The sequence below is a fragment of the Colletotrichum fructicola genome (assembly GCF_000319635.2).
Source record: "Colletotrichum fructicola Nara gc5 chromosome Unknown KSG_Nara_v1_contig05, whole genome shotgun sequence".
Taxonomy (NCBI): Eukaryota; Fungi; Ascomycota; class Sordariomycetes; order Glomerellales; family Glomerellaceae; genus Colletotrichum; species Colletotrichum fructicola.
This window is the reverse complement of record NW_027094055.1, coordinates 2,060,253-2,084,263: the sequence shown is the minus strand read 5'-3', so window position 1 is coordinate 2,084,263 and position 24,011 is coordinate 2,060,253. Positions and strand designations below refer to the sequence as shown.

Sequence of the window (24,011 nt, the reverse complement as noted above, 5' to 3'; positions counted from 1 at the left end):
CTTCTTCCTGTGCCGTCCCTGTCTTGTCTTGTTCTGTCTCGCTGTGCTGTCTGTCTCGTCGTTCCCGTCCTGACTTGTCTCGTCTTGTCTTAGATTGCCATCGAGGTAGGTGGGAGGGGGGAGCAGGAACCGGGGGGAGTGGCCCGGTTCGTCTGTGTTTTTTTTAGGGGATTTGTTTAAAGACGGGGACGGGAGGGGGGAGATGGACGGCAGAACGGGAGCGAAGGGCCTTGGGCGATTGGGGGGGATTCGGGGTGGGAAAGGCACAGGCCCAAGTGCGACATGGGGGTTGGGGACCACTGGCCAGCGAAAACATGGAGGACGCAGCCCGAGAATCCCATCAGCAACCCATCATGGAACCCATCAATGTCACCGGTGCCGCTAAGGAAGACGCTAAAATGCCCACTGTGTAGCCCGAGGCAAGTGTCCACTTCCGCACGGCGCGGAAAACCGGGGCCTATCTTTTACGGAGCAAGGCCCATTCAATTTACGGATGAATACTGTAAGTGACGGAGGGGGATCGTCAACATTCATGAGATGAGACGAGAGGACCCCAAAGACATACGATACTCCTCGCGTTCACTGACCGAATCATCAAATAGACTCAAGACAGCCCTGTCCAGAGGGGAAGAGAGAAGAAAAGAAAACATACACGCGTCCTCCCTCCCCAAAAGCCACCACCATCCTGCTGCTGCGGATCCCGCGCATTTAACCCGGCCAATCACGCCCATCTCCCAGCCAGTCTCTCGGGTTCATTTGCATCAGAATCACTGCCGGCGATATCTGACAGGCTGACCCGCGTGGTTTCACTTTCTCGGTCAGGAAAGGGTGACCTCGGCCTCCCACCGTTTACACCGATTCCCGGTGAGCCATGAGATGAATATACCACCAAAAAAACGAAGACCAAGATCTCATGTCTTCCACTTTTCATAGTGCCATCACCGCATGAACGCATATTCGTACTGATATCATAATTACTTCCCTCTCTCCCTCGTGCTGACATACAATGGCAACACCGCCGGACATTGCATGGTTACACATAGCCTTATACTCCGAACCCCCCGGACCAATAACTCATACTCATACTCTTACCCCAGCGAAGCCAGCTGCCTTCCCCGGATTTCCCATCTCCTTTCCTTCTTCTTCTCTCTCTTACCATGCATTACCTACCTCACTGCTGCATGGTCCTGGGTGGAATCCAAACCCTTACAAATTGGTCACCCTAGCTTACCTGCCTACCCTAGAGACATGCTCGCTGTCATTAGCAAAGACCTTCATGCACTCCGCATCCGATCTGACTCCTGCCATCCCATCCACCCACGTCAACCTTGACCATCGACGCCCGATCAATCAAAGTCAATCGACACAAGTGCCAGAGGCCAGTGCCAGCCTGATGTTGTTCCCAATGGGAAGCATGCCCGCTTGAAGGCGTTCCACCCGTGACAAAGACGGTCATCAACGGGCCCCCGCATTTTCCCCAGATTCCCAAAGAAACGCGTCAGCCCAACAGGGCTACCGGGAAGCCGCTGACCCAGTGCCACCACCTGTGACGTATGTCTCCTGGCCCCCATGTGGACTGAGAAATGACAGCGGAACGTCTATGATATCGATAGATATTCGTCGACCATGGCTCGGGGAGATGTTCGACGTCGTTGTCGGGCCGAGAAACGGCAGACTGGGGATTGACATGGCATGCCAAAGTGCATGATTAAACGTGCAGCCAATCAGCAGCACAGAGTCGTTTGAATCCCGATTTCAAATTGATATCAGTGTCTCGAATTCACATACTCCTAATCCCCCAAGAACGAACTGACATCTGGCTCCATTGCGGCCATCGCCTACATGATATCTTCCTCGAAACAATACGTCCATTGCGCCACACCGGACCCCTCCTCATGCTTATCTTCATCCCATGTGAACCCCCTTCCATGGAAATAAACCGATTCGTCGCCGCTAGGATATTCTTGCTTTTTTGTGTAAACCACAATCCCCATCCCCTGTTCCGAAATAATGCCCTTTACTCATTAAAATGTGTGTTGTCCCGTTACCAAAATGACTCCAGTTGTGTACGGCTTCAAAACATTCAACGCCGGTGGATCGCCAGAAGAAGCCTTGGGCATTGTGGCATTATCATCATCCAAAGACAATCGTGACGCCCATGTCTTCGCTGACTCTCCTCCACAAGTCACCTCCCTTTCCCAGCCTGTTGCCGGGAGTTGAGCAGAGCATGGAGCTGTGGTCGTCATATCCGTCATACGTCGCATGATCGTCAATCATATCCGCCCGTCGCCAGACCTCTTGGGCGATGGTCCAAGCACGCTGGATGTTGGTCATGCCCTGCCGCCTCTCCACTGCGACAAAGGCTTGCCGTGCGATTTCCCGGTCTGCGGGATTCACTGCCTCGCAAGCTGCCACGAACAGCGGCCAAAGGAGCGCTGCCATGGGGCCAGCGTGGGAGACTGTTGCGGCACAATGGCTCAACGCCGCATGGGTATGATGCTGAACGAGGTGGTGTCGACGAGTGTATCCGTAAATGGTACGGTAGAGGTAGACAAACGCCGAGTGACGGTAGGCGAGAGCGTTGTTCAAGAGCGAGTGCATGCGCGCACGCTCAGCAGCCAGCTCAGGCTCCTCCTCTGACATGATGTCGTCAACGGAATCAGGAGAGAAGCCGGGTGGGTAGCTAGGTTGCCATTGCTTGAGGGCGTGCTCGATCGCATCGGATGTTGTTTCGAACTCGGTGCGGAGGACGGCAACCTTTGTAAGCTGGCCATTGGTAATGGCAGTCTGGAGTTCGGTTTTGAGAGCAAGGAGAGTAGAGAGGCGATGAATAATGGGCCACAGTGTGGTGGACATTCCAAGGAGGGTGTCCACGGAGCTGAGGGGCGATGTCGAAGGCGCATCGAGGGGCGGAAACGGAACAAGGCAGCCTGTAGCGGGCGCGGTGGACAGCGGCGCTGTACCGAAAGAGAGAGCGGCGATAACGTCGTAGAAACGGAAAGCCTTAAAAAGTTAGTGTTTGAACACAAGATGACTTCAGTGGACATACTCGTTCGAGGAAAGCGCTGGTAGGATTAGGATCAGCATTGTTACCGTTCATGATGGCGATGGCACCTTTGAGATGGCCATCCACGATGTTGGAACGGCCTTGTTGCACGAGCTGTCATCGGGTTAGCTGCATGCGTCAAAAACTCCTCCGTATCGCACTCACAACTTCGTAGTAAACAAGCAACATGATTGTCGCCAGGAGCTCATTTTTATTCGCGTCCCCTCCGAGTTCAATCAACCGCGCCAAGCCTTGAATCGCCTGATTGTGGAAGTACACCGCCTTCTCTTCTGTATAGCCGCAGCCTCTGTTCTCCAGATGGGCACTTGCGAGCGCGTATATCGCATTCGTTACAGTAGAGCTGCTATGACAGAGTGGCAGCACGAGTTGCTGAAATGGGTTTCCAGCTTCGGTCTCCCTGAGTACGATCAAGTGGGACATGACGTTGGTGAAATGGTCGACCAGCGCGCGACGATTGGGACGGTCCGAGAACTCGGAAAAAGTTGGAAAGAGGAATTCAAGCCGTGGCGACGCCACCGAGACGGGTGCAACCAAGGAAAGATCCGAATGGCGCTGAGCCCGCGTTACGGCGAGGTGTGGCGGCGCCGTCCCCGAGTCCGTTAGAATAGAGTCTCTTCGAACCACTTCCTCGTCCGCGTCCTCGAGGGACAGATTGAATGAAACGGCATCGATGGGCGAGATCAGCGGAGCATCCACCTTGACATCAGGGTTGCGGATGCCAAACATCTTCTTGATGTCAAATGCGGGGCCGAGCGAGTCGGCGGTATCTTCGGGCTCTTCGATGATAGCCTCCTCGAGCCCCTCTTCATCGTCGTCGAAGGCCTCCTCCTTCCACCGTCGGAGAGTGACATCAGGCGTAGAATATCGGCGGATGATGGCACTACCGCTTGTTTGGGATGCTGTATCGGAGCCTAGGCCGGCGATGGAATCGCGCTTCTTGCGTTGTCGAGGCTTGACCGGTTCGTAGGCGCATTCTTGCCCGCGCTCGGCGCAGCGAGAGCATTGGGGGCGTGTTTCATCGCATTTCTTCTTCTGTAGGTGAAAAAAAATGTCAGAAGTGCTTTTCACAAAGTACGCAGGGGCCAGTCCAAGGGAATCGAACGAGATCGTGTGGAAATGGGCGAACCTTTTCTTTGCTATCGATAAAGTTAGAATTGCGACAATCAACTCTCATTGGGGTCCGACGGGGCTCACTTACCAATATGTACATCCTGCATGAATGAAATATGTTCGCGTCAGAAATCGATGCAAAGTACGACAGTACGACCAGTCATGGCTGTCGCCACGACACGACGGGTTAAAAGGTAGCGAGGCTTGGGGGAATGCGACGAAGCTATTCGGGCGGCAATAGCGGCGCAAGAATGACGACCCAACAGGAAAAAAGCACATGGCGGAGGCATGAGGGGAGAGGGATTGGCCGCAGACTCACCAGATCTGGACCGCCTTTTGGGAGCCTTTGGCGGGGCGAGTTTAGTATATAGCAACATGATGCTCACGAGCCGGTGCCTGCAGCAGCAGGTATGGACATAATGTTTCTTTGGATGTCGTCGAGGGAGAGAAATCAGCTTTCTCGTGGAGGGCGCTGGTATATCGAGACAGAGAATTTGCCCTCTCTACATCCCGCACGGAAAGAAGGGAGAAAGTCGGCGGCCAGGAGTGTGTGGACCGAGGCTACCTGTGCCTAGAAGGTGAGTAAAGGCGGGCTTTCACGATGTCGGGGAGTCCCGCAGTGACTGGGTCGAGTCTCGTCAGGCCTGGTGTCTGGTCGGGTTGGCGGGCAAAAGTAAAGTAATGTAAGGTTAGGTTGCGAAGGAGGGGGGACCCGTTTGCGGGAAATGGGGATGGATGTGACGAGGTGGATAAGCCAGGCCGGGTTGCTGATTTCTCTATGGCGCGGTGAAGAGAAAGATCGTGGAGTCTGTCGAGAACAGCGTATGATGTGGATATCCTTTGACCTCTGTTCTTGCCCTTGTCTCTCGCCAGTTCGGTAGCCGGCTTATCGGATATATGCCGAGGGTAGACGAAGGTTTCTCAGAAGAGGCGAAAGAAAACCCTCTCCTCCCTTCTTCTGGACCACGAGATGTTGTTCTCGCCTTTTTTCGACGGGGCCGCGAGCTTGGTATGGACCGGGGCAGGGGGTTGATGCGCTGAGGTGAAGACCAATTCGTATTGTTGGTCCGTCCACTAGGGGGGCGTGGGGGATGGAGACTGGAGACTGGAGGTGGTGCCTCTGGAGAATGGCGAGATCTTGTATGGGGAATCGGGGCGGAGGGGGTGATGAGGAGGAAGAGGAGGAACAAGAAGAGGATCAGAAAAGCGTCTCGTGCGAGTCAATACAGTTCTCGGATAACGGCCCTTTCAAATAGTGACGAAGGGGAAAATGGAGCAGAATTGAGACGGCGAGAAAGGTAAAGCCAAAGGCCCAAACGATGGCCATTTCTCCAACTGCTCCAAATCCAGGACCAACATGGCTTGCCCTTGACCTTGCGTTGACCTTGGCTCCTCCCCGGGACACGCCAGGTACGACCTGGGACCCAGTCATTGCTTAGAGCGAGAAAAAGTGCCTCTGCCCCAAGCCCGAGCCCAAGGCTAGCTGCCAGCGACGGCGTCCTTCCCAATGCTGACAAGGCCGCTGGGCATCACGCACATCGTGACCAAGAGATCCTGGGGGCTAACTTGTGCTAGAAGCAGAAAGGTGGAGAAACTTGCGGGGTTACAGCGGCGAATCTGGTGCGGAGATGGGTGTCACAATCTCGGTGGACTGTCTCCAGCTGTTGATTTAGCCCGTTCTGAGTGGTGGCAGTTGCATCGGCGGTCGTCTTTGTCGGTGTTTGGGTGTCCGCCTCCAGGTGTGAGAGTGAGGAGTAAGGTGTGAGCGGACGCCTACCAGAGACACCGGACCGCACTGTAGGTATGGGGACGAGTTGGAGTAAGGGTGGTTGGGCCAGGTAGATGCTTGTAGCTAATTATTTGTTAATGTGTACGTAGAGAAATGTCATCGGCACTGGGATGCCTCTGGAAGATGGTCCCGAGATGGCCATGTTCTTCCTTGTTGTCGGCGTGTAATGCTGCAATGTATGTATAGAGCCGCCGTGCTCATGTTATGGGCTCGAGGATGATGCCGTCTAACTGTCCTTGCGTTTGAGGAAGAGCCAGCCCTCGTCAAGTGTCTGTCAACACCCGTAAACCTGGCCGCCTAGCCCAAGGCCATGTGTGTGCCGTGTGCACACCGACCCCGGACTCTCCAGGAACCCAATCACAACAGCAACAGGCCCGACAGCAGATGCAAGAACGCGCCAACTTCAATCACCACAGGGCCCGAATGGGGCAGCGAGCCGTTCAGAATGAGGAGGTGGCGTGGCATAGCGCACTTCGTATCCATTTTCTGGGCGCCCGTCTGCTGCTTCTAGGGCGTCCTAAGCTTCCGGTAGTGGCTGAAGGCGCGGAATTTACTGCTGGCTCCAGGCTAACGGCTCTGCAGGCCTCTGCCGTGTTCGTTCCGCCGGCAGCCAGAGACGTCATGGCTGCTCTCTAGGTGGCTACTGTCCGCATCCGAGTGGCCATCCCGTCTGGTTTTTTTTCTTCCAGCGAGTCGAGGGCACGTTAGCCCAACACCATTACCAAGGTACTGTGACCACCTTCGTTCCTCACCTCTGGTTGCGAAATGGACCCTGCAGCGCCGGAGGAAAGTTTAAATGGTGTAGCCGTTCGGACGGTTTGGAACTCTCACAGTGCCGGACGCAAGCTCCGCCTCAGAGGGCACCGTAAATGGAGATTTGATTGCCTCCGCCCAGCCGCAAAGTCCAAGGCTGGGGCACCATCTGCTTTGATTAATTTGAAATGGGGAATGAGTCGAGTCACTTGACTCTGCTGGTCTGCACCAACCGAGCCGAGCTGTTAAGCTGCGAGCCGTGCTGTGCTAGACAGGGTGCCAGCGGGAGCCGAGATGTCCCCCGTTGGAGTGGGTGCGGACTGCTTCTTCTTCTGTCACCTCGTCCAGAGCGGGCCTGTCCTGCCCATCGGACGGTCTGCGCGACAAGGGGCTCGACGACCGGTTGTCATTTTTGACCATCGAGTGCATGACGGCAACTAGCGCAAATGGATGGTCGACAGAGTCCATGAGAGGGTTTCTATGCCCTCCTCTTGTTTCTGCTGGCTTTTGAAGATTGAGTCCGAAATCGACGACACGACTCGAGCAGCCAGCCAGTCTTCAGCCAGTCAACCACACCCATGATCCTAGATGCCACGCCGCCATGAGGGAAAGATGTCTTCCCCGCACTCTTGTCGGCGGTAGCGTGCCTGCAAATACACGCGTGGTTGGGCCTGGCGTCTAGACCTCTGGCAGGCACACTTCCAAGCCTAATGGGCGTCGAGTCTCCGATGCTACCACATGCCATAGCACAGGCAGGCAAGCTGAGTGAATGATGAAGGAGGGAGCATCGAGTTTGGTGTGCGGGTTGCAACTCCCACTAGCGGCAGGCCAGCGGACCGCATCGGTTGGTGAGGGGAGCGGTCAGGGCGATCCTCTGGTGTATCGAAGCGATGGCACACTGGAGCGGACGTAACGGGGATTACGCATAGGGAGTCCTTCGTGGTGGTGCTCTGTGGTGGTACAAGATGATGGCTGCCAGCTGTTCCCTGCCAAATGCGTAGTTTCTGGCACATTTGTGTGTATGTTCGTTCTCGTTGTCGTTGTTGGTATCTCCTGGTACCTGATCTTTTGGGGAGGGAGGATCGCGCAAGTGGCAAATGTCGAGACAAAAGGCAATGTCTGGTTGGCAGTGCGGCAATGCGATGCCGGCAATGCCACGAATGGAGTTGGGTTTTCGTATTGGAGACCCTGTCAGGGACGGGCGCTCGAGCAATAGTCAGAGTTTGGGTTTTGGCGTTTGGCGTTTGGCGTCTTGGAGAAGCAGAAAAGAAAGGAAGGAATCCGGGGAAGTTCTCCCAATCGAGTCGGCTGGTGGTTGATCAGCGGAGTTCCAAGCCGTCTAGCGGTGATGTCCTGGGGAGGCGTGGATTCGGGCAGACGGGAGCGTCCTTCATGAGGGAACGTCAAGGGACCAGACCCCACTGAGGACACTCAATTCAATCCATGGAAGTTGCGTCCCCGTCGATGTCTGGTTCGGGTGCCTGTCCATCACTGCCCGTCTTGAAGGCTGTGCCTGATCATGTGTTCCTGCCTGAGGCTGGAGCAGGAGACTGGGGGCAAGGCGAGGCAGGATAGGATAGGACAGGGCAGGCAAGAGAGACTCGGTTTGGGTGGTTGAAAGAAGATGAGAGGCAGGTGCGATTGAGTCGGTCGTTGCTACTTCCTAGAGTAGTATTCCGTTGGTTGGAAGGTAGGTACGGCAGCAAGGCAGTGGGCAGGTAGGTCTTGCACCAACGGGCCCAACCAACAGAAAATGCAACGGCAGGAAAGCGCGACTGAGACGATCTTTCCTTCCTGTCCCGTCCAGTGCTCCCAGGTTTGCTGTGTCCACCAGTGTCTGCCTTCGACCTGATGATCCCAGTTTATTAATATCTTCCCTGCTCATGGATGCTCGAGGTTCCGCCGCCTTTGACTGTCTGCACGGTCTGCAGCCAAGGACCCTCCACTTGCATCAGTATTCTGCTGCGGTGTCGCTTCTGCAAAGGGTAAATCCTTCCATACCTATCACCCGCCCTCATACTCACTGGCCGCCTTGTGCTTGTGCAGTATAGCATCGATCGGTAAGTAATCTGGAAGACTCCTTCTGGTGCCCTTCCTGCGCTCACGATGAATAGACAGGGAAGAAAGAATACACACCTGTTTTCCCCCACACTCTGCTTCCCCGCGCGTGGGTTCAACCGTTCACAAGCTGGGGGCTCCCGTCATGCCCGCGTCCGCAGGCTATCTTTTTCCGATTGCCTGGTCCAGTTCTGAGTCTGACTAACGTGGGCTCAGCCAAATCCGAGACCGTACATCGCACCTCGCCTGATCTTATCTCATCTCTCCAAAGTCCCACGAACAGCACCGCGTCAGACTTGCACTTTGTACTACCTCTTCGGTAGCCCACGCGCAGAAAAGTGTTCATCTCAGCTGCCTGCCCGCCTATCACACTCTGAAACACCAAATGCTTTTCCTTCTGCGAGCCAACAGATCTCCGATTCTATCCAGCCTGCTTCAATACAACCTGATGTTGCACGCCTCTGCGTCTGCGTCTGTCCTCCACCGCTCACCCTCCCCGTCGCCTCTTCTCCGGCTCATTGACTGGTCAGCGCGGAGAGCAAAAGGCCCCCTGTCTTGATTCAATGCTGCGAGTGCAGCATGGACACTGGATCAACTTCTCGCCGGCGGTGTCGCATGACGAGTTGGCTGTGAATATCGGGCGCCCTATCCACAGCCCAGCCAGACTATGCGTGTCGCCCGACATCGATGCCGTGGCGGGACCGGCTGACCCCGACCGCACCCGGCCCCGTCGGACATCCATCTCACGACAACGCCTCTAGCCTTGCCTGCTTTGTCCTTCTATCTTCACTTCCGCCAGCGCGACATTATCCATCATACAGGTTTTGCTCGGAGCGAAATACGTGGACCCCAAATCCAGAGACACCCAAGCGGATGCCTCGTGCGATCTTGTTGGTTCTCGACGCGCTGAAGCCACTCTGTGTCGCATTCTACCGACCGCAGGCAAAGCCCCCAACACGACGGTGCGGTGCGCTCTGGTGTCCAAATCTGCTCATCTCCAAATGCGATTCCCTCTCGCATTTTGTCATCCCCGTCTCCTCCACCCACACGCCGCTGTTATGCAGCTGCCTGCCCAGCCCTTCCTACGAGCTGCCGCTCCTGTTGGCCCTTGTCGCCGACTTGCAGCTCACCCCTCCCTCCCATTGGTGGCCCTCTGCTCTACTCCCATATGTTGCCCACATCTACGGGTAAGACAACCTTCGTCGTGCCGCATCACCGCAGCCATCGTCTGTCCGACTCGTCAGCTGCCGTCCGTTGATTCGCTATCTCGGCCTCACACCAGACATGCCCAGCGCACCCAGCAGCCACGGCAATCGAGACCATCGAAATCGAATGGATTTTTCAAAAATCCCCCCAGCTGGCGCCCATCCACCGCCGCTGTCGTGGCTTCTGAGAGGCTGGTGCCCTTGCTAAACCTCACCTTATTGGTCTCACAAGCAGAGCCGCTTCTCGCTCACTTCCCAAAGAGGGCAAGCCAGGCATGGTGAAAGCTGACGGTCTGACAAGACAAGCCACCTCCCAAAATCCCATAGTCCTGTAGTCCCAAAGATTGCACCCATGCCCCGCCAGGGTCTGCTGCGAGGCATGGCCCTCCCGTCACATATGTACGCTCTCTACCTTTACAATCTCTTCGGCGCCCTCCCAAACAGTCCATGATCGCCCCTCCCCCTCTCCCATCTTCAGCTGCAACCACCCGCTGTCGGGTCGATCATACGTGACGGGAAGAAACGAAAGAAACGAAGAAAAACGACAAGAGAGCCAGGCTTCGCGTGTTGGTCCAAGTTGCACGGCAAACTGGCAAATACGAGACTTATTCCATCATCGAGTCTTGTTGCCAACTCTTCAGCCCTATTGCTGTGCCCCCCATCGCCGATTACGACCTCGTGGGGTGTGACTGCGGTGCTGCGGTGCTGCGCTGTACCACGGCTCAGCCCCCAGACACACATGCAGTTGGGCTATCTCGATCCTCCTCCCAACCGAAGGCACCAGCGCAACTTGCCAACTTCATAACCCGGCCAACCCCGCCAACAGTACCTTTGTCTAGAAATCGACCTTTCAAAGCTTTTCCCAACCCCTACGGTGCCGATCACGCAGAGTATATCATACCTTTCTGTGAATTCCTGCGAATTTCTGCGCTCCCCGTGTACGATTACTCGACGACTGCGTTCTTGCTGATCCCACCATCTTTGAATGATCGGCGGGCCCCGGGTTCCCGCGCGACACTCGTGCTTATTCATTGGTTATTCGCCAAAATGAAAGGCTTTTCTTGCTCACTCTGTGCGCTTGGTTTGGGGCTTGATCTATTCGGCGCGAGAGTATCGGCGGCAGAGTTCAAGCGACGCGATGGGGTACACAGGTTAGAAAAGGCCCATGTTACGGCTGTTGCCGAGTTGGGGCGGAGAGCCACGGTGTGTTCGACGGGCTATGCGGCTTGCCCGGCCAGCTTGGGCGGAGGTTGCTGCCAGTCGGGATACGAGTGCGCGACGGACTCATGTTATGCGACGACAAGCGCTCCCCGGACCTGCGCGGGTCAGGTCGGATACTTCGCCTGCGACCCAGTCATGGGAGGTAAGTCGATTTCACTCGGGTTTGTGTCGTGGTTTGAGAGGACTAACAATGTCGCCCAGGTGGCTGCTGTCCCGAAGGATACCGATGTGAAAGAGGAAGCAACTGCGTTGCGGCGGCCGGGGCGTCATACTCTCAGTCGTGTCCCGCCAGCTACTATCTGTGTCCCGCAAGTCTCAGCTATGGCTGCTGCAGGAACGGCATGGGCTGCGCCGTGAGCGCCTGTTACTCAACAGATCCCTCAACATACACACAAACGACGACGATGACGACCACAAACGATGCGACTCAAGTATTGACGACAACCGTCACTGCAACTACAGTAATTACGCCCTCAAGGCCAACCACAGCCCCGACTGCCGAGGCGACGATGAAGGGCGACGACCCAGACCAGATAGTCATCAAGTACTACCCGAGCTCCGTCCCGAAGGAACAGCCGATAAGCAGCGACGATGGTGGCAGTGACGGTCTGACTACGGGCCAAATCGCCGGCATCGTGGCGGGAGGCGTTGGCTTGCTCATCATCGTTCTCGTGGCTGCCTGGATCATCATTCGCCATCTCAACAAGGTCGTCAAAGCAGTCGAGACCAGCAACAGGGGCACATCGACAGGAACCAAGTCACGACCATCGATGTACCAGTTCAAGCCGACGCCATCCGAGGTGGATGACATGAGCGTCGACCCCCTTATGATGTCCCCGCGGCCATCCCACCGCAGACACGATTCCGACACGACGGCCCACACTCATGGTCTTGGAAGCCCGGATTTTACACCGCCCTACCGAGGCACGCCTAGCACGATCGGCGACTATCAAGCCGTCCCCCAGGGCTCGGGATCAGACCGGCACGCAAGTTACGACTCCACGTACAACGGGGGCTACTTCGACATGGCGCCGGATCGTAGTCAGCGCGTCAGCCAGGGATCGAGTGCCTGGATCGGCGTGCACCGCCAAAGCACGGATTCGCAGGGCACATACGCTCATCTCCGCCATTATAGTAACGCGAGCGAGGCGAGCAGCGACGGCATGCAGGAGCTTGACGCGACGCCTTACGTCCCTGAACTGGCGGCCACACCAGTACCGGACGGTCGTAGGCGATCATCTAGCGGCCTTTCGGGGATGAGTCGGCCTCCGGCCGTACACCAGCGTCGGCGGAGTAGCGAGGGCGGCGGCAGCGGTGCAAGGAGCAGGAGTGACAGCGCAGCGGCCGGCGGCGGGCTGGGCGTCGTGAGCGAGGATACCGAGGTCATTGGGCACTACGGGCCTTCTGATCGCGGGACAGGCCAGACGGACTCTGGAAGGTGATGTTGGCAGCCATCTGCTCTCTAGTATGGCTACATCTTCTCGGCCAACTTGTATTAACGAACTTGGAGTTGGTTTCTTCATGTGTCAAAAATTTGGGCGGAGAGGCTAGGCGACGAGTCGTGCCGCGCAGGCACATTTTATGCCGGTAGATGGAAGGATACACGGGAAGGAAACCGGAACAGTGGAGGGCACTGGGTATATCATCTGGGAGGCTTGCGCGGGCCTCGGATACACCTCGAGGGCGCAACGGCGTCAGGTCTCTTTGGATGCCACGATTGTGGCTCACCGACCCTTACCGCCAAAAGGCGAAGGTGCTTTTCTGGTTGATAGGCGTTCGGGTCTTTTCTCTAGGCCGGCTACAATATATTGATACCTGTTTAGCAATACGTATAATCTGCGCATCTAGTGTTAAGGATTGTGATGCTCATTTGAGGTTCTCGGCCGTTGGATGCAATACTCAACGTCAACGCAAGACGCCCCAAGAAAACTTAGGGTTAACAACTACAGCTTGAGTCGTCCGTCTAACCACGGGCAAGAGAAGCCTTTCGACTACGCTCCACGACTCATCATCAATATCACACACCCTTTTTTTTTTTTTTTTTTTTTTTGGAAATTATTCCATCTAAATACCCAGTGGAGGAGACACTCTCACGGCATCATCGCCCTAAGTGATACTCTCTGACAAAGGGTGCGAGCAACAGCTCTGGTGGGGACACTCATGCAACCGTTCAATCACAATTTTTCTCGAATGCATTGTTTGGCTTACCGGCAAGCTTAGATAGGCGTGATGCTATATAAATGAGAAACCTGGCTTGAATATAGAGACTGATTTGCGAGGCCGATGATCTCACATTAGCTTGAACTCCTGAATTTGAAATTTGATATGGCAGGTTCCGTCTCATGACTGGGAGGCCTCTGCGTAGATATGCGAGAGTCCGACCTGGGTTCTGCAAGAGTAATGCTGATGAGACAGGATCGAGGGGAATCCTTGAACAAGCCTGGCAGATTCCACGGGCTTTTTAAGATACAGCGAAGTGCCTGTAGAAGGCTTCACCGCACGCACGTCATTCACAACTCCGAGGGGCATCCAGATTCTGTCGGGTGTAAGGTTGTGGAGACCTTGGCCTTCTCCGCGCACCTCGCCCTTGATCGACGTCCCTCACCCTCGGGGGATATCCTCGCGAGAGTGGGTTTTCGCTTCGTGGAGATCATGGAGAAAAACAGCTGCACGGGAAACGAGACACAACCCCACACCTCGCTTGGTTCCGCAGGCTGGGGGGGGGGGGGGGCCAAATGTCACGATCCAGGCCGGTAGGAGGTTCCTCTGCATGTCTTAGCGATGGACGGGAAATGCGGCTCGGGGGGACGGTTTCATTGCGGGATACCTCTCGACACCGGTTGTTCCTGAGTCTCTAGGGAACGCAGACCTTGGCGGGTGGAAGATCCGCAAGAGCATGCTCATCGGTAAATCATGAGGAAAAACCCCCCTTCCTGCAATGGGGGGATGGGAGTTATTCCGTAGGCTCGCAGTGCCGGCTGCTCGGGAAGGGAACGCAAGCAAGTCTCATTGGAGGATCTCGGGAGATGCTGCTCCGTGGTTTAGTCCGGCTCGAATCGTCTCTGAGCATGGACTACGCGTGTGTTCTTGACAGAGGATAGCGTGAATGTGCGTGTGTAAGTCGCTGCGGGGGAGGCGCAGAACATGCGCTGTCTTGAGGCTGGGGAGAGCGGTAAAGGGATGGGGTAATTGGGCGGAAATGCTTCGCGGAGATTTGTACCCCGGCTCATCTTTCGCGAGGGGAAGATGTGAGTTGGGGAGATCTTGATGATTGAGAGGCTGGGACTGAGGAATTTCCGGGTAAATTGGGTTTCTGGGGCGAGCGAGAGCTCGACTGTGACGAAAGTATTCTTGGTCATGATGGAGAGTATTCTGTTGAGCTAGGATAGTACGATGGCCGGTACGAACCATTTGACCGTGACTTGGGCAAGGTGCGCTAATGAAAGTAAAACTGGCAGCTTTCTAGACTCATGCCTGGTGACCTTTGGAAATTGAGCATATGAATTCTACAAGATCTCAATGCTTGTTCTGAAGCTCAAAGAGCACGGGTATGACCGCACTCTTGTGTGAGCCACGGACGCTGAAGGTACCAACGGTTATCCTCAAGCCTGAAGGGAGTGACGAACGTGGATCAACGGTCAACCCATCAGTGAGCTTCTTCCCAACGACAACGTGCTCTTGCTCGCCAAGTGGTGGACTTCTTTCCCAACGCCTTCACCGAAAGACCCAGGACAAACGTCCGTCTCCAGAGCTACACGTGCTCCCGGTCTGATCAACGGCGGGGGTAAGCTTCGTTCAAACATGTCCTTCCAGGGCTTTTGAATCCCTGGAACCCGAGCTGTTTGTTGATTCCGCCGATGGTCTGCCAGCGCCCGCCCGGAATTAAAGACTCGACAGTGGGCTCTCAGCTCTGCTCTTAGGCTTAAACGGGGTGGGTGCTCCGACGGGACGCTAGCCTTAATGATGGGGGGATATGGTCCAGGGCCTGAGAAAAACGTGGACTGGAGTGGGCACTCGGCAGGGTCGGGAGAGTGGGCATAGCTCGGGGGATAAGGGTCATTTTGGAACATGGCGAATTCGAACAGACGGGATTGACAGCTTGATATTAAGAGTCTATGAGCTTGGTGAGAGTTCTAAAGCTGAACGGCCACGTGCAGAACAAAAAGCAGAAGCTTCTCCCAAACAATGGTTCCCCTGGCGAGATTTGATGTCATTATCGAAGATTGACTGACTTGATCTTAGTCCAAGAAAGGTTCGGCCACAGACGACTACCAGTCATCGGGCGCTATGCCACTCTCGAGCTGCCTCTTTCGGCGAAGCGGCTCCTGGCATGGCCGTGGCGCATCCGAGGCCTAGACTTGACTGGTTAGCCTTCCGTCCCCGCCGCCAGTCTTTCTCTTCCTCTATCGATTTTCTAGAGAGTTTTGCCCAAGGACCTTCCTCAACGGCGACCGCCGATGGGATCGCGGGTGGCGTTGACCGTTGGCAAAAGATCGGTCTTGATAGCGAAGAGATTTGAGCCGGAGACGGGCGCGATGGGCACAGACTGGCTCATCATAGTGCACCACAATCCAAACCTTTCCAATAACAAGCCAACGCCGGAGGGACGCAATTTGCGCTGACGGGCGACAGCACGCTGAAGGGTTGCAATTGGCAGCCTGGCACCTCGTGTCAAATATCCCAGGCGGCCCCCGACAGCCTGGAGAGCGCAAACATTCGGCGGAGCTTTGGTGGTGGGTGTTCGTGTCATGGGCGCCCCGGCTTGCAACGCTGTTGCTTTCAATAGCTGAAATCCCACAGCGCCGACTCGCCGAGTTGGCCCGCCCGAGAGCAGGTTTGGGGTCGCAGTGCAGCGAGAATTCATAAACATAAAAGCTTAGGTTCATAAAGGGCCCCAGCTGTGAGTGGACTGATTGTCGCAGGGCGGATCAGGAGGAGATCTAGGCTGGTCGCTTAGCTTGACGAGAGCGATCTCCGGCGGGCTCCAGTCCTGTCAGAGTTTGTCCTGTGCGTTGATAGGGACCAGGGACCTTGTGTTTGCTTTCATCTTTGATGTTGAAAGATAGAAAGAGATTACAGCCTCATGAGATGAGTTGAGTGAGAAACACACGCTTTGACTGGCAAACACCGACGGTTCCTACATGTCTCTGTTCAATTGATGAGTATATCCCCTGAAAATGAAATCAAAGCATTATGACGGCCCAGCACAGCGCTCATCGGATCATCGCCGACAGCATCATGGCCAATGCAGGTCGGCGGCGCGGGCCATTAGGCGACGCAACCCCATTGGCGGTGTCCCTCACACTAATGATTCCTATTCTCATTCAGGCTTTTCTTCTTCGCCTCTTCGATTTCGAACCTTTTGTGCCTTTTCATCACCGACCGGCGAGCTGCTGCTTCTCCCATGTCCCTGCCCGCAGCATGCCCGCCTGTCTGAATTTCGCTTCTCCTCATTTCCTTATGCAGGCCAGGCTCCCCCGCGGCTCTCGCGATGTGACGCTGGCGTCCGTCGGTGGAAATATCGCGACCATGACAGTCCGCCCGATCGACTGAGGAGAAGGTAATGTGCGGCAAGTCGCCGGCAGCTATTTGGATGTTCAGCCGAGACTTCTCTTCAGATCCTACGGAGAATTCGAGCTGGTTTGGAAGGCGAGGGCATCTCGGATCTACACATCACAGCATGAGTGTGCTTGGAGCCGAGTTTCTTCCACAGACCCAGATATCCGGGCTATCAAGTCCCCCTCACCGTTCTTATCCTCCCATCTTCATCCATCCTGGCAGCCAGCCTAGCCTCAATGTCATCCTTGCCCGTGGTTCTCTTTGTTTATCCAGTCCATAGTAAAGCTCGCGCCTCCAACGGATGGCCTTTCCGTGCCGTTGCGCCTTGGCGTCTCTCTGCCAATCGCCTTCGCACCTGACAGCTCCGTCACCCGAATCGAAGACACGAAAGACAGAGTCCATGACAACACGCGGAACTCAATGACGCCAAAGACTCTTCAATTGCTTTTTCCATGTGTAACACGGAAAGAAGCCACCAGTCAAGCGGCGCGTTACGCAGATTTCAATAGTGATTAATATGGTAGCCATGAAGGCACCGTTGCCAATGTTTGCTCTCCGTGCCTCCCTTGCATCCAGCTTCTTCCACTGCTGAACCAGAATGTCTCTTATTACAACCAGCAAACAACGGTGACCCCGGGTAAGGCCATTTGTGAACCCCCGACTTCCGATTCAAGGCTAGGCCGTATTGGACGACCTCCCCCGCCGTGATAGCGTTGGCTAGCATGGAAAACCAATCCTTGGCCTTCCCTCGACAGCCCAGGGTTGAGAACCAGAGAAGGGACGCACGTTGGAATGTCAGGGCAGAGAAGACCAGGGAAGACAATGTCACCCCCGGCCGCGCCAGGCAGCCAAACGGTACCTTCTCCTCCCCATCTCTCTGTCTCGGACCAAACCCAACCCCAAAGTCATCCTTCGGATACGCTTGCGCTGAGCTGCGTCAACTTGTTCCTGCGGTTCGCCGCCGTCGCCCACATGCTCTCCCAACCTGCCTCATGCGGATGCTGCGCCCGCTGATAGGTGGGAAATGCCACACCACGCAAAAGATGAGCTGAACGGGTTGGAACCAAGGCGTTCGTCGTCCCTCGCTGCTCTTCCCCTCTTCAACCCCTGGCACCCTTGCCCACGCTCAGGTACAGGGTGTTACCGCACCGGGGAGCCTAGCTTCGTCAATATGTGTTTATCCTTTATCCTCACCCACGATGTTGTTTCTCGCCTGCCATCCACCACCCCCCCTTGTCCGTTTGTCCAGAGGCCCGGTCAATGACCCGCCTTTCCCATCGCCTCCGCCCAGATGGGCGGATGGGCTCCGCTTCCACTCTTCTTCCGTCTGGTTGCTGCGGTTCGTATTGACTGCTGCATACCGGACCGTAGTTGCTTGCTTCTGGTTCACTCACCTTCACCTTAGTCTGCATGTCTATCTATCCGCACGTAGTGTAGGCAGTCCAAGGCACAGCATGGCCACCACCACCACCACCACCACCACCAACATCCACTCCCTCGGCCCCAGCCCACCCCCATCTTGAGAGGACTGGGGGCTGATGGTATATATCACGGTGCCTTCGCCTCCATGTAACCCATTGCTCTCCCTCCCTTTCCCCTTTCCTCTCCATCACCGACTTCCTACCAGATTTCCATCCAATCACCCCATCCACGAATCTCTTAGGACCTCAGTCGATCGTCTGAACCCACCGTCAAAATGAAGGCCGCCGTCATCCTCTCCCTCGCCGCCCTTGCCTTCGGCTCGGCCATTGAGAAGCGCGAGTGCTCCGGCAACAACTGCAACCGCCAGGTCACCGGCACCCGCGACGGTCTCCTCCCCATCACCTCCCGCAAGGCCGACTGCTCTTCCTTCATGCAGGCCACCGTCACCCCCTCCCCTACGTATGTTCTATGACATCCCTCAGACCGGAGTTGTTGCGAAGACTGACACGGAGCTAACAGCACCGTCACCGTCACCGTCACTGCCCCTGCCCGCCTCCGCCGCAACGGTGAGATCGTCAACCGCCAGGTTACCGCCTACCCTACCGTCATTCCCGCCTACGCCTCCTCTTGCGACGACGCTGCCGAGTACTCCTCCGCCTGCTCTTGCTGGGGCATCACCGCCGTCACCAGCACTGCTCCCCGCCCCACCGTCACCGTCACCACCACCGCCGACTACTGCGAGGGTGAGTCCCAGTACCCGTCATGAGTTCCGAGGGGACGGTATGCTGACATTGTGCAGACTTGTAAACATCTCGCTCGAAAAGGATGGTTTAGGTTTGACAGGATGAGAAGGACCATTCGTTTTCTCTTCGAGGCCCGCTGCTAGAGATGGGAAGGGGCTATGAGGCGGCGACAAAGTCTGGATGGGCTTGTGTTGGAGGACCGCCGTCCCCATTACCCTTGGGTCATTACGTGTGTACTGCATGAGAACCCCCTCGATCACGAATTCAAACGGACTTGACCATTCACGCAATCCACTTGACAAGATTTTGGTTGAGCGTCTTTACGAAGAAGAAAATGTTCATGACTTGATGGAAAGCCAGACTTGGTTCCTTTGGCTTCGTTTAGGCTTCCACTGTTACGATATTCACATTCATGTAATAACTAAGTGTAATTCACTCTGGCATCACTGGAGCTGCCTGTTTGTCTCATTTCGCCTAGGAAGCTGCCTTCATGAGGCTATTGGGACCCAGATTCAATCAATCTCAGAGTCGCAAAGTCGACAGCCTCGGGCAGGCATGTCTCTGATGTCAGATCTTCAAGATAAATGATGCGTGTGGGCTCGCGATCTGAGACGAGACATCGAGGCTGAGGCATTCGTCAGGCGTTGATGTTGTGTCTCACGGGCAGCGCTATTTGCTTATCCAGCCAGCCTGGTGTCATCCCCAAATTCCTCAAGTGTCTAACACGCGTGGCATCCCTAAGCTAATAATGCCAATCTTGACTCAATGTGTGTTTCCTTGATTCTTGGAAACGACTGTACACAACGTTTGTTCCATGAATTTGGGCCAAGTCGAATGAGCCTCAAGACGTCGAACAATTTGCGGATTGCGTGATCCCGTCCCCATCCCGGATGTCGTACCGACCGGCCGGCCGTCCCATCACACTGGGCCCCGTCGATGTCGATCTTTCTCTTTCAATCGAACTCTGTTTTCACTGTTACCCACCGGTTCCCCATCACCTAAATGAACACTCCCCAAACCCCCCATCTTCCCGGTATTCCCCAGAAGATGTTTCGATGCAGGCTGCGGGTCGCTGTGCATCATCGCTGTCGCGTGGCTCTCCGCAGGGCGATCAGCCTGTCAGCCTGGGTCATCCCTCTCAAATGTTCGGTCTCAGATTACGCCGCCTTACTCTCTCTTCGAATCCACTCAGCTATCAGGAAAAGATGTTTTGTGCGACTTCGATATGATGACATTGTCCTTGCGCTAGACAAACTTCCCTCATTACTCTCCGTATTCCCACATCCCGAGCAAATGGATCTCACATCATTCCGCGGTTTCACCGTGAACTCGCGATTCCATGACGAACAATGTTCCGCGCAATCAAAGACATCGCCGTCGCCCACTTCAGGCCCGCCCTAGACGCCCTCTTCTTCGGCCGACACCTCCCTTGGTCCCTGCGCTGGCGCCTCCTAGCCTTGCAACCCATTATCTTCCTAACACACTCCCTCACGCTAGCGCCCTACCTATTTCGACGTCCCTACAAGATCCGCTACATCCCTATCAAGAGTGATCGATCCCTTCGCGTCCTCGTCTTCAAAGAGCCCGGGACCGGGTCGGGTCGCAATGGTCTTCGCCCACTTCACGTGGACTGCCACCCTGGCGGCTTCGTGGGCGGCATCCCGGAGGCTGACGCGCCTTTCTGCTCCCTGGTTGCGAAGGAGACTGGTGCTGTCGTCGTGAGTCTGAGCTATCGTCTCGCGCCGGTCCATCCCTTTCCGGCCGCTATCGACGACGTTGACGCCGCGCTTGCGTGGCTGCGGGAGCATGCTGAGGAGGAGCTAGGTGCTGACCCGAGACTCATGACGGTCTCAGGGGCGTCTGCGGGCGGGAACCTCGTTCTGGCAGCCAGCCAGAGCATCCCCTCTGAGGAGTTTGCGATCAGGGCGGCGGTCACGTTCTATGCGCCAATCGACCTACGCCCGAAGCCGGATGAGAAGCCTCGTCCAGCGAATTTCCCGTCGACAGATCCGCTAGCCTTCATGTTGTCTCTGTATGATTCCTATGCCGCACCCGCCAAAGCAGCGAACTGGGATAACCCGAGGATGAGCCCCTACCTTGCAAGTGAGGAGACATTGCCTCAGAGGATGCTGCTTGTGGTGGCTGCGATTGACATCACTGTTCATGAGCAGTTGACTTTTGTTGAGAGGGTGAGAAAGGAGCGTGAGGATAAGGGTAAAGATGGGCAAAGTATAGAGGCCTTTGATCTAGAGAATGCTTTTCACGGCTGTCTGGAGGGTGAGTATATGTCTAAATATTGTAGAATGGATCACTGACTTTTTACAGCACCAAACGCTGCCTTTTCTATCACGAAAAAGATGCAATTGTGGGAAAGGGGCATCCATCTCATCCAGAATACGCATACTGAGTATTACTGGGCGTGGAAGGGCAGGTCGAATCATCCATAAACAGATTGAGATTGATGTGGGATAGCCCGGAAGCTATACAGATGGTTCATTTAGCAGCGGGAAGAATATTCCTAATGTGTCCGCGTCCCAGTCAAGACCGAGCTCCATTTCGTCCATTGGAAGTGCTTCTTCGTCGATTTCAATGTCAAGGCTGTTGCATCCCAACTTCTTGAATAGCAAATCCAACAGCTCTACCGCCCGTCTCGCTTCAGCGGACCAATTGCTCCAATGAGACCATGTTTGGTAACTTTGCCTCAGTATAGCCTCAATCCCTGACTTGCTGACTGCGCCCTCGCTCTCGTCAACTGCCGGTGCGTCCGACCAGCGGTACAGATATGTGCTCAAGGCTGCGGTTGCGACGAGACATTCATGGACCACCAAGGCAGACACTTTGCTCCTCAACATAGTCAAGGTGCCGCCTGGTTGTGTTTCCGCGTCTAGGAACAGTAAATGCTTCATGATCTCAAGGGCTGCTTCTATGCATTTGCGTCGGGCCGCTGACGTCCAGTTCTCGTTCTCTTCACTTGAACCAGGTCCTGATGAACCTGTGCTAGCGACCTTCCGTAGTTGGCGTTGATATAGAATGATGCGAGATTTGTTGTAAAGACATGTAATAATGACCCGATGTGCCACACTGACCGGCTTATCTGACAAGCAATGGACGAGTGAGGTGAACTTGAACTTTTCGGGTATCGAGTCGTAGGCTTCCTTGAGACGAGCTTCGGCGCTGTTCACATTTTCTGGTGATTCCAGCTTGTTCATCAGGCTCAGATCAACTAACCTCCCCATGGCGAGGCTCATCTTGTATCTCGCTAGCAGAAACGAGACTTCAGTAACTTCAGTGCCGGCGCGGGACTCTGGCAGTTGGACGCAGTCTTGGTCGAGGTCGGCGTCATAAATGTTGCGGGGTGGTCTCGTGTTCCACGTCCCATCTGAGATAATCCTCGGCGCGCCGATGAGCATAGCCATCGTGCCGTCCAAAATGTGTATGGTGGCCCAGACCCTGCGACGCATTTCGCCTTCAAAAGCGCTGATGCGCGGGAAATGAGATGGGTCCCGGTGATATCCCATGCGGAAAGCTAGCTGAGCCATCATGCCGGCCACCATCCAGTTGCCAACCTCTGTCACGGGGTTTAAGTAGAACTCGACTAGGTAGTAGTGGATCAGGCATTCGAGGATGTAGGGACCTCCGCGGACATAGTCTGCAGCAATAAGGCATTGAACCAAACACTCTAAATACTTTGGCTGTCGTTGAGATTCTCTATGATCAGGCTCCGAGGAGAAAAAGTGGGAAAGACTCAGTACTCCGTACAAGAGACCCAACCATGACAAGGAGACTGCTGATGGATGGGACCAAAAGTCTTCGTACTGTACAAGCATTCGGTCAGTCATGGAATTGCAGTGTGAATGACGACGATGGACGACGGACCTCCTTAAGAAATTGAGGTGGGTGTATCACCCGTGCTGCTTCAGTATGAGGTCTCAGACCAGATCATGTGTCATTTTTTGGGAGACCAACCGGGTAGAATAGAAACTTCATTGAAGTACTGAAATGTGAGACGGTCTGCTGCACTTTGTTCTGGTAAGGCCGACACCAATTCCTCTTTTGACGCTGGTTGCATAGATCCGTACAGCAACAGCGGGGTGTTGTATGCCGTTCTGAAGGGCGATTTAGTGGGCTCAATCGAGGTCTGTCTTTCATCTGTGCGCCTGAATTGATTTTTCAGATCTGAAATCTCATCCATAATAGCCTCCCAATGTGGGCTTGCGAAATATGTAGTTCCCTGTGAGCTGATATGCATCGTACCTGGCTCTGCTGACGATACCGGCGGGGCCGGTGATGGTGGATTGCTAGGTTGCTGTGGTATCCCAGTGTTTTCATCCTTTTGCACAGGGGCAGTCTTCATGTTTGCAAGCACTATATCCTCGATGCGCTTCAGTCTGTCTTCAATACTGCCTACATTAGGCTGAAGCTGGGCCCTCGGAGGAGCCGGAGCCATGGGGCTTCTCGAGTCACTTGGATACAAGCATGATGAACCAAGGCCTCGAACGGCGCATGCGGCACACGGCTGACGTCTGTCGCATCGTAATCTTGATTTCAATCAGCATCTAATGCCGCCAAACTGAAGAGATGGATATGGCAGGCGCCTTACTTCCTTTGTCGGCAGAAGCCGCAGGATAGTTGCTTCTTGTCTCTTTTGCGATGCGAATAGGGAATCGGCCGTGGCTCCGATGCTGCGGCGTTTTCTGGCGGAGGAATGGAAGACATATGAACCAGGTTATCTTAGGGAAAGACTGCTTTGAGTCGTGGTCGGCTACTCGCAACTAATCCATGAAGCAAACCCTCTTTGAGCCTCAGGACAATTGTCGACAAGGGACAGTCGAAGTACATTTTGCCCGTCTTACCTCCGCTGGTTCCGCGGATGAAGACCCTGTCAAAGAGGTCCATACAATTGGAGAAATATGGGTCCCGAGGGCATTTATGCACATCGCGAAGAAGATGCAATTACGAGGAAAAGGCATCTCATCCAAAGCACCTCACCCATAGAAAGTGGCATTGAAATATATTATGAAGTTGCATAACCCATGTGTCATTTGGTTTGAGCGTGTTTTCATTATCTTACGAAAACCTTTCTG

The 24,011-nt window shown here is 55.0% G+C and overlaps 6 protein-coding genes across 6 annotated transcripts; 4 read left to right on the top strand and 2 right to left on the bottom strand.

Annotated features, from left to right (window-relative positions):
* Positions 1-2,133: 2,133 nt before the first annotated feature.
* Positions 2,134-4,554, bottom strand: ARA1-3 (L-arabinose-responsive transcription regulator ARA1; the record flags this gene model as incomplete). Its single annotated transcript, XM_032034746.1, has 6 exons — positions 2,134-3,003; positions 3,050-3,160; positions 3,212-4,099; positions 4,194-4,203; positions 4,266-4,278; positions 4,497-4,554. The coding sequence occupies 6 exons, from the start codon at positions 4,552-4,554 to the stop codon at positions 2,134-2,136; spliced, it is 1,950 nt and encodes a 649-aa protein (XP_031886152.1).
* A 4,052-nt stretch (positions 4,555-8,606) lies between these two features.
* CGGC5_v009269 (uncharacterized protein) lies at positions 8,607-8,972 on the top strand (the record flags this gene model as incomplete). The annotated part of the gene is made up of 3 exons (XM_066152149.1): positions 8,607-8,704; positions 8,771-8,779; positions 8,834-8,972. 3 exons carry the CDS (start codon positions 8,607-8,609, stop codon positions 8,970-8,972), a joined length of 246 nt encoding a protein of 81 aa, XP_066008420.1.
* A 2,366-nt stretch (positions 8,973-11,338) lies between these two features.
* On the top strand, positions 11,339-12,645 carry CGGC5_v009268 (uncharacterized protein; the record flags this gene model as incomplete). The annotated part of the gene is made up of 2 exons (XM_032034743.2): positions 11,339-11,345; positions 11,405-12,645. The coding sequence occupies 2 exons, from the start codon at positions 11,339-11,341 to the stop codon at positions 12,643-12,645; spliced, it is 1,248 nt and encodes a 415-aa protein (XP_031886212.2).
* Positions 12,646-18,458: 5,813 nt separating this feature from the next.
* CGGC5_v009267 (uncharacterized protein) lies at positions 18,459-18,991 on the top strand (the record flags this gene model as incomplete). The annotated part of the gene is made up of 3 exons (XM_032034742.1): positions 18,459-18,643; positions 18,704-18,927; positions 18,984-18,991. The coding sequence occupies 3 exons, from the start codon at positions 18,459-18,461 to the stop codon at positions 18,989-18,991; spliced, it is 417 nt and encodes a 138-aa protein (XP_031886049.1).
* A 1,285-nt stretch (positions 18,992-20,276) lies between these two features.
* lip2-2 (Lipase 2) lies at positions 20,277-21,374 on the top strand (the record flags this gene model as incomplete). Its single annotated transcript, XM_032034741.1, has 2 exons — positions 20,277-21,204; positions 21,253-21,374. 2 exons carry the CDS (start codon positions 20,277-20,279, stop codon positions 21,372-21,374), a joined length of 1,050 nt encoding a protein of 349 aa, XP_031886045.1.
* A 33-nt stretch (positions 21,375-21,407) lies between these two features.
* fsa6-4 (Fusarisetin A cluster transcription factor fsa6) lies at positions 21,408-23,823 on the bottom strand (the record flags this gene model as incomplete). Its single annotated transcript, XM_066152148.1, has 6 exons — positions 21,408-22,742; positions 22,804-22,841; positions 22,894-23,033; positions 23,336-23,465; positions 23,528-23,689; positions 23,781-23,823. 6 exons carry the CDS (start codon positions 23,821-23,823, stop codon positions 21,408-21,410), a joined length of 1,848 nt encoding a protein of 615 aa, XP_066008448.1.
* Between the last annotated feature and the right edge of the window lie 188 nt (positions 23,824-24,011).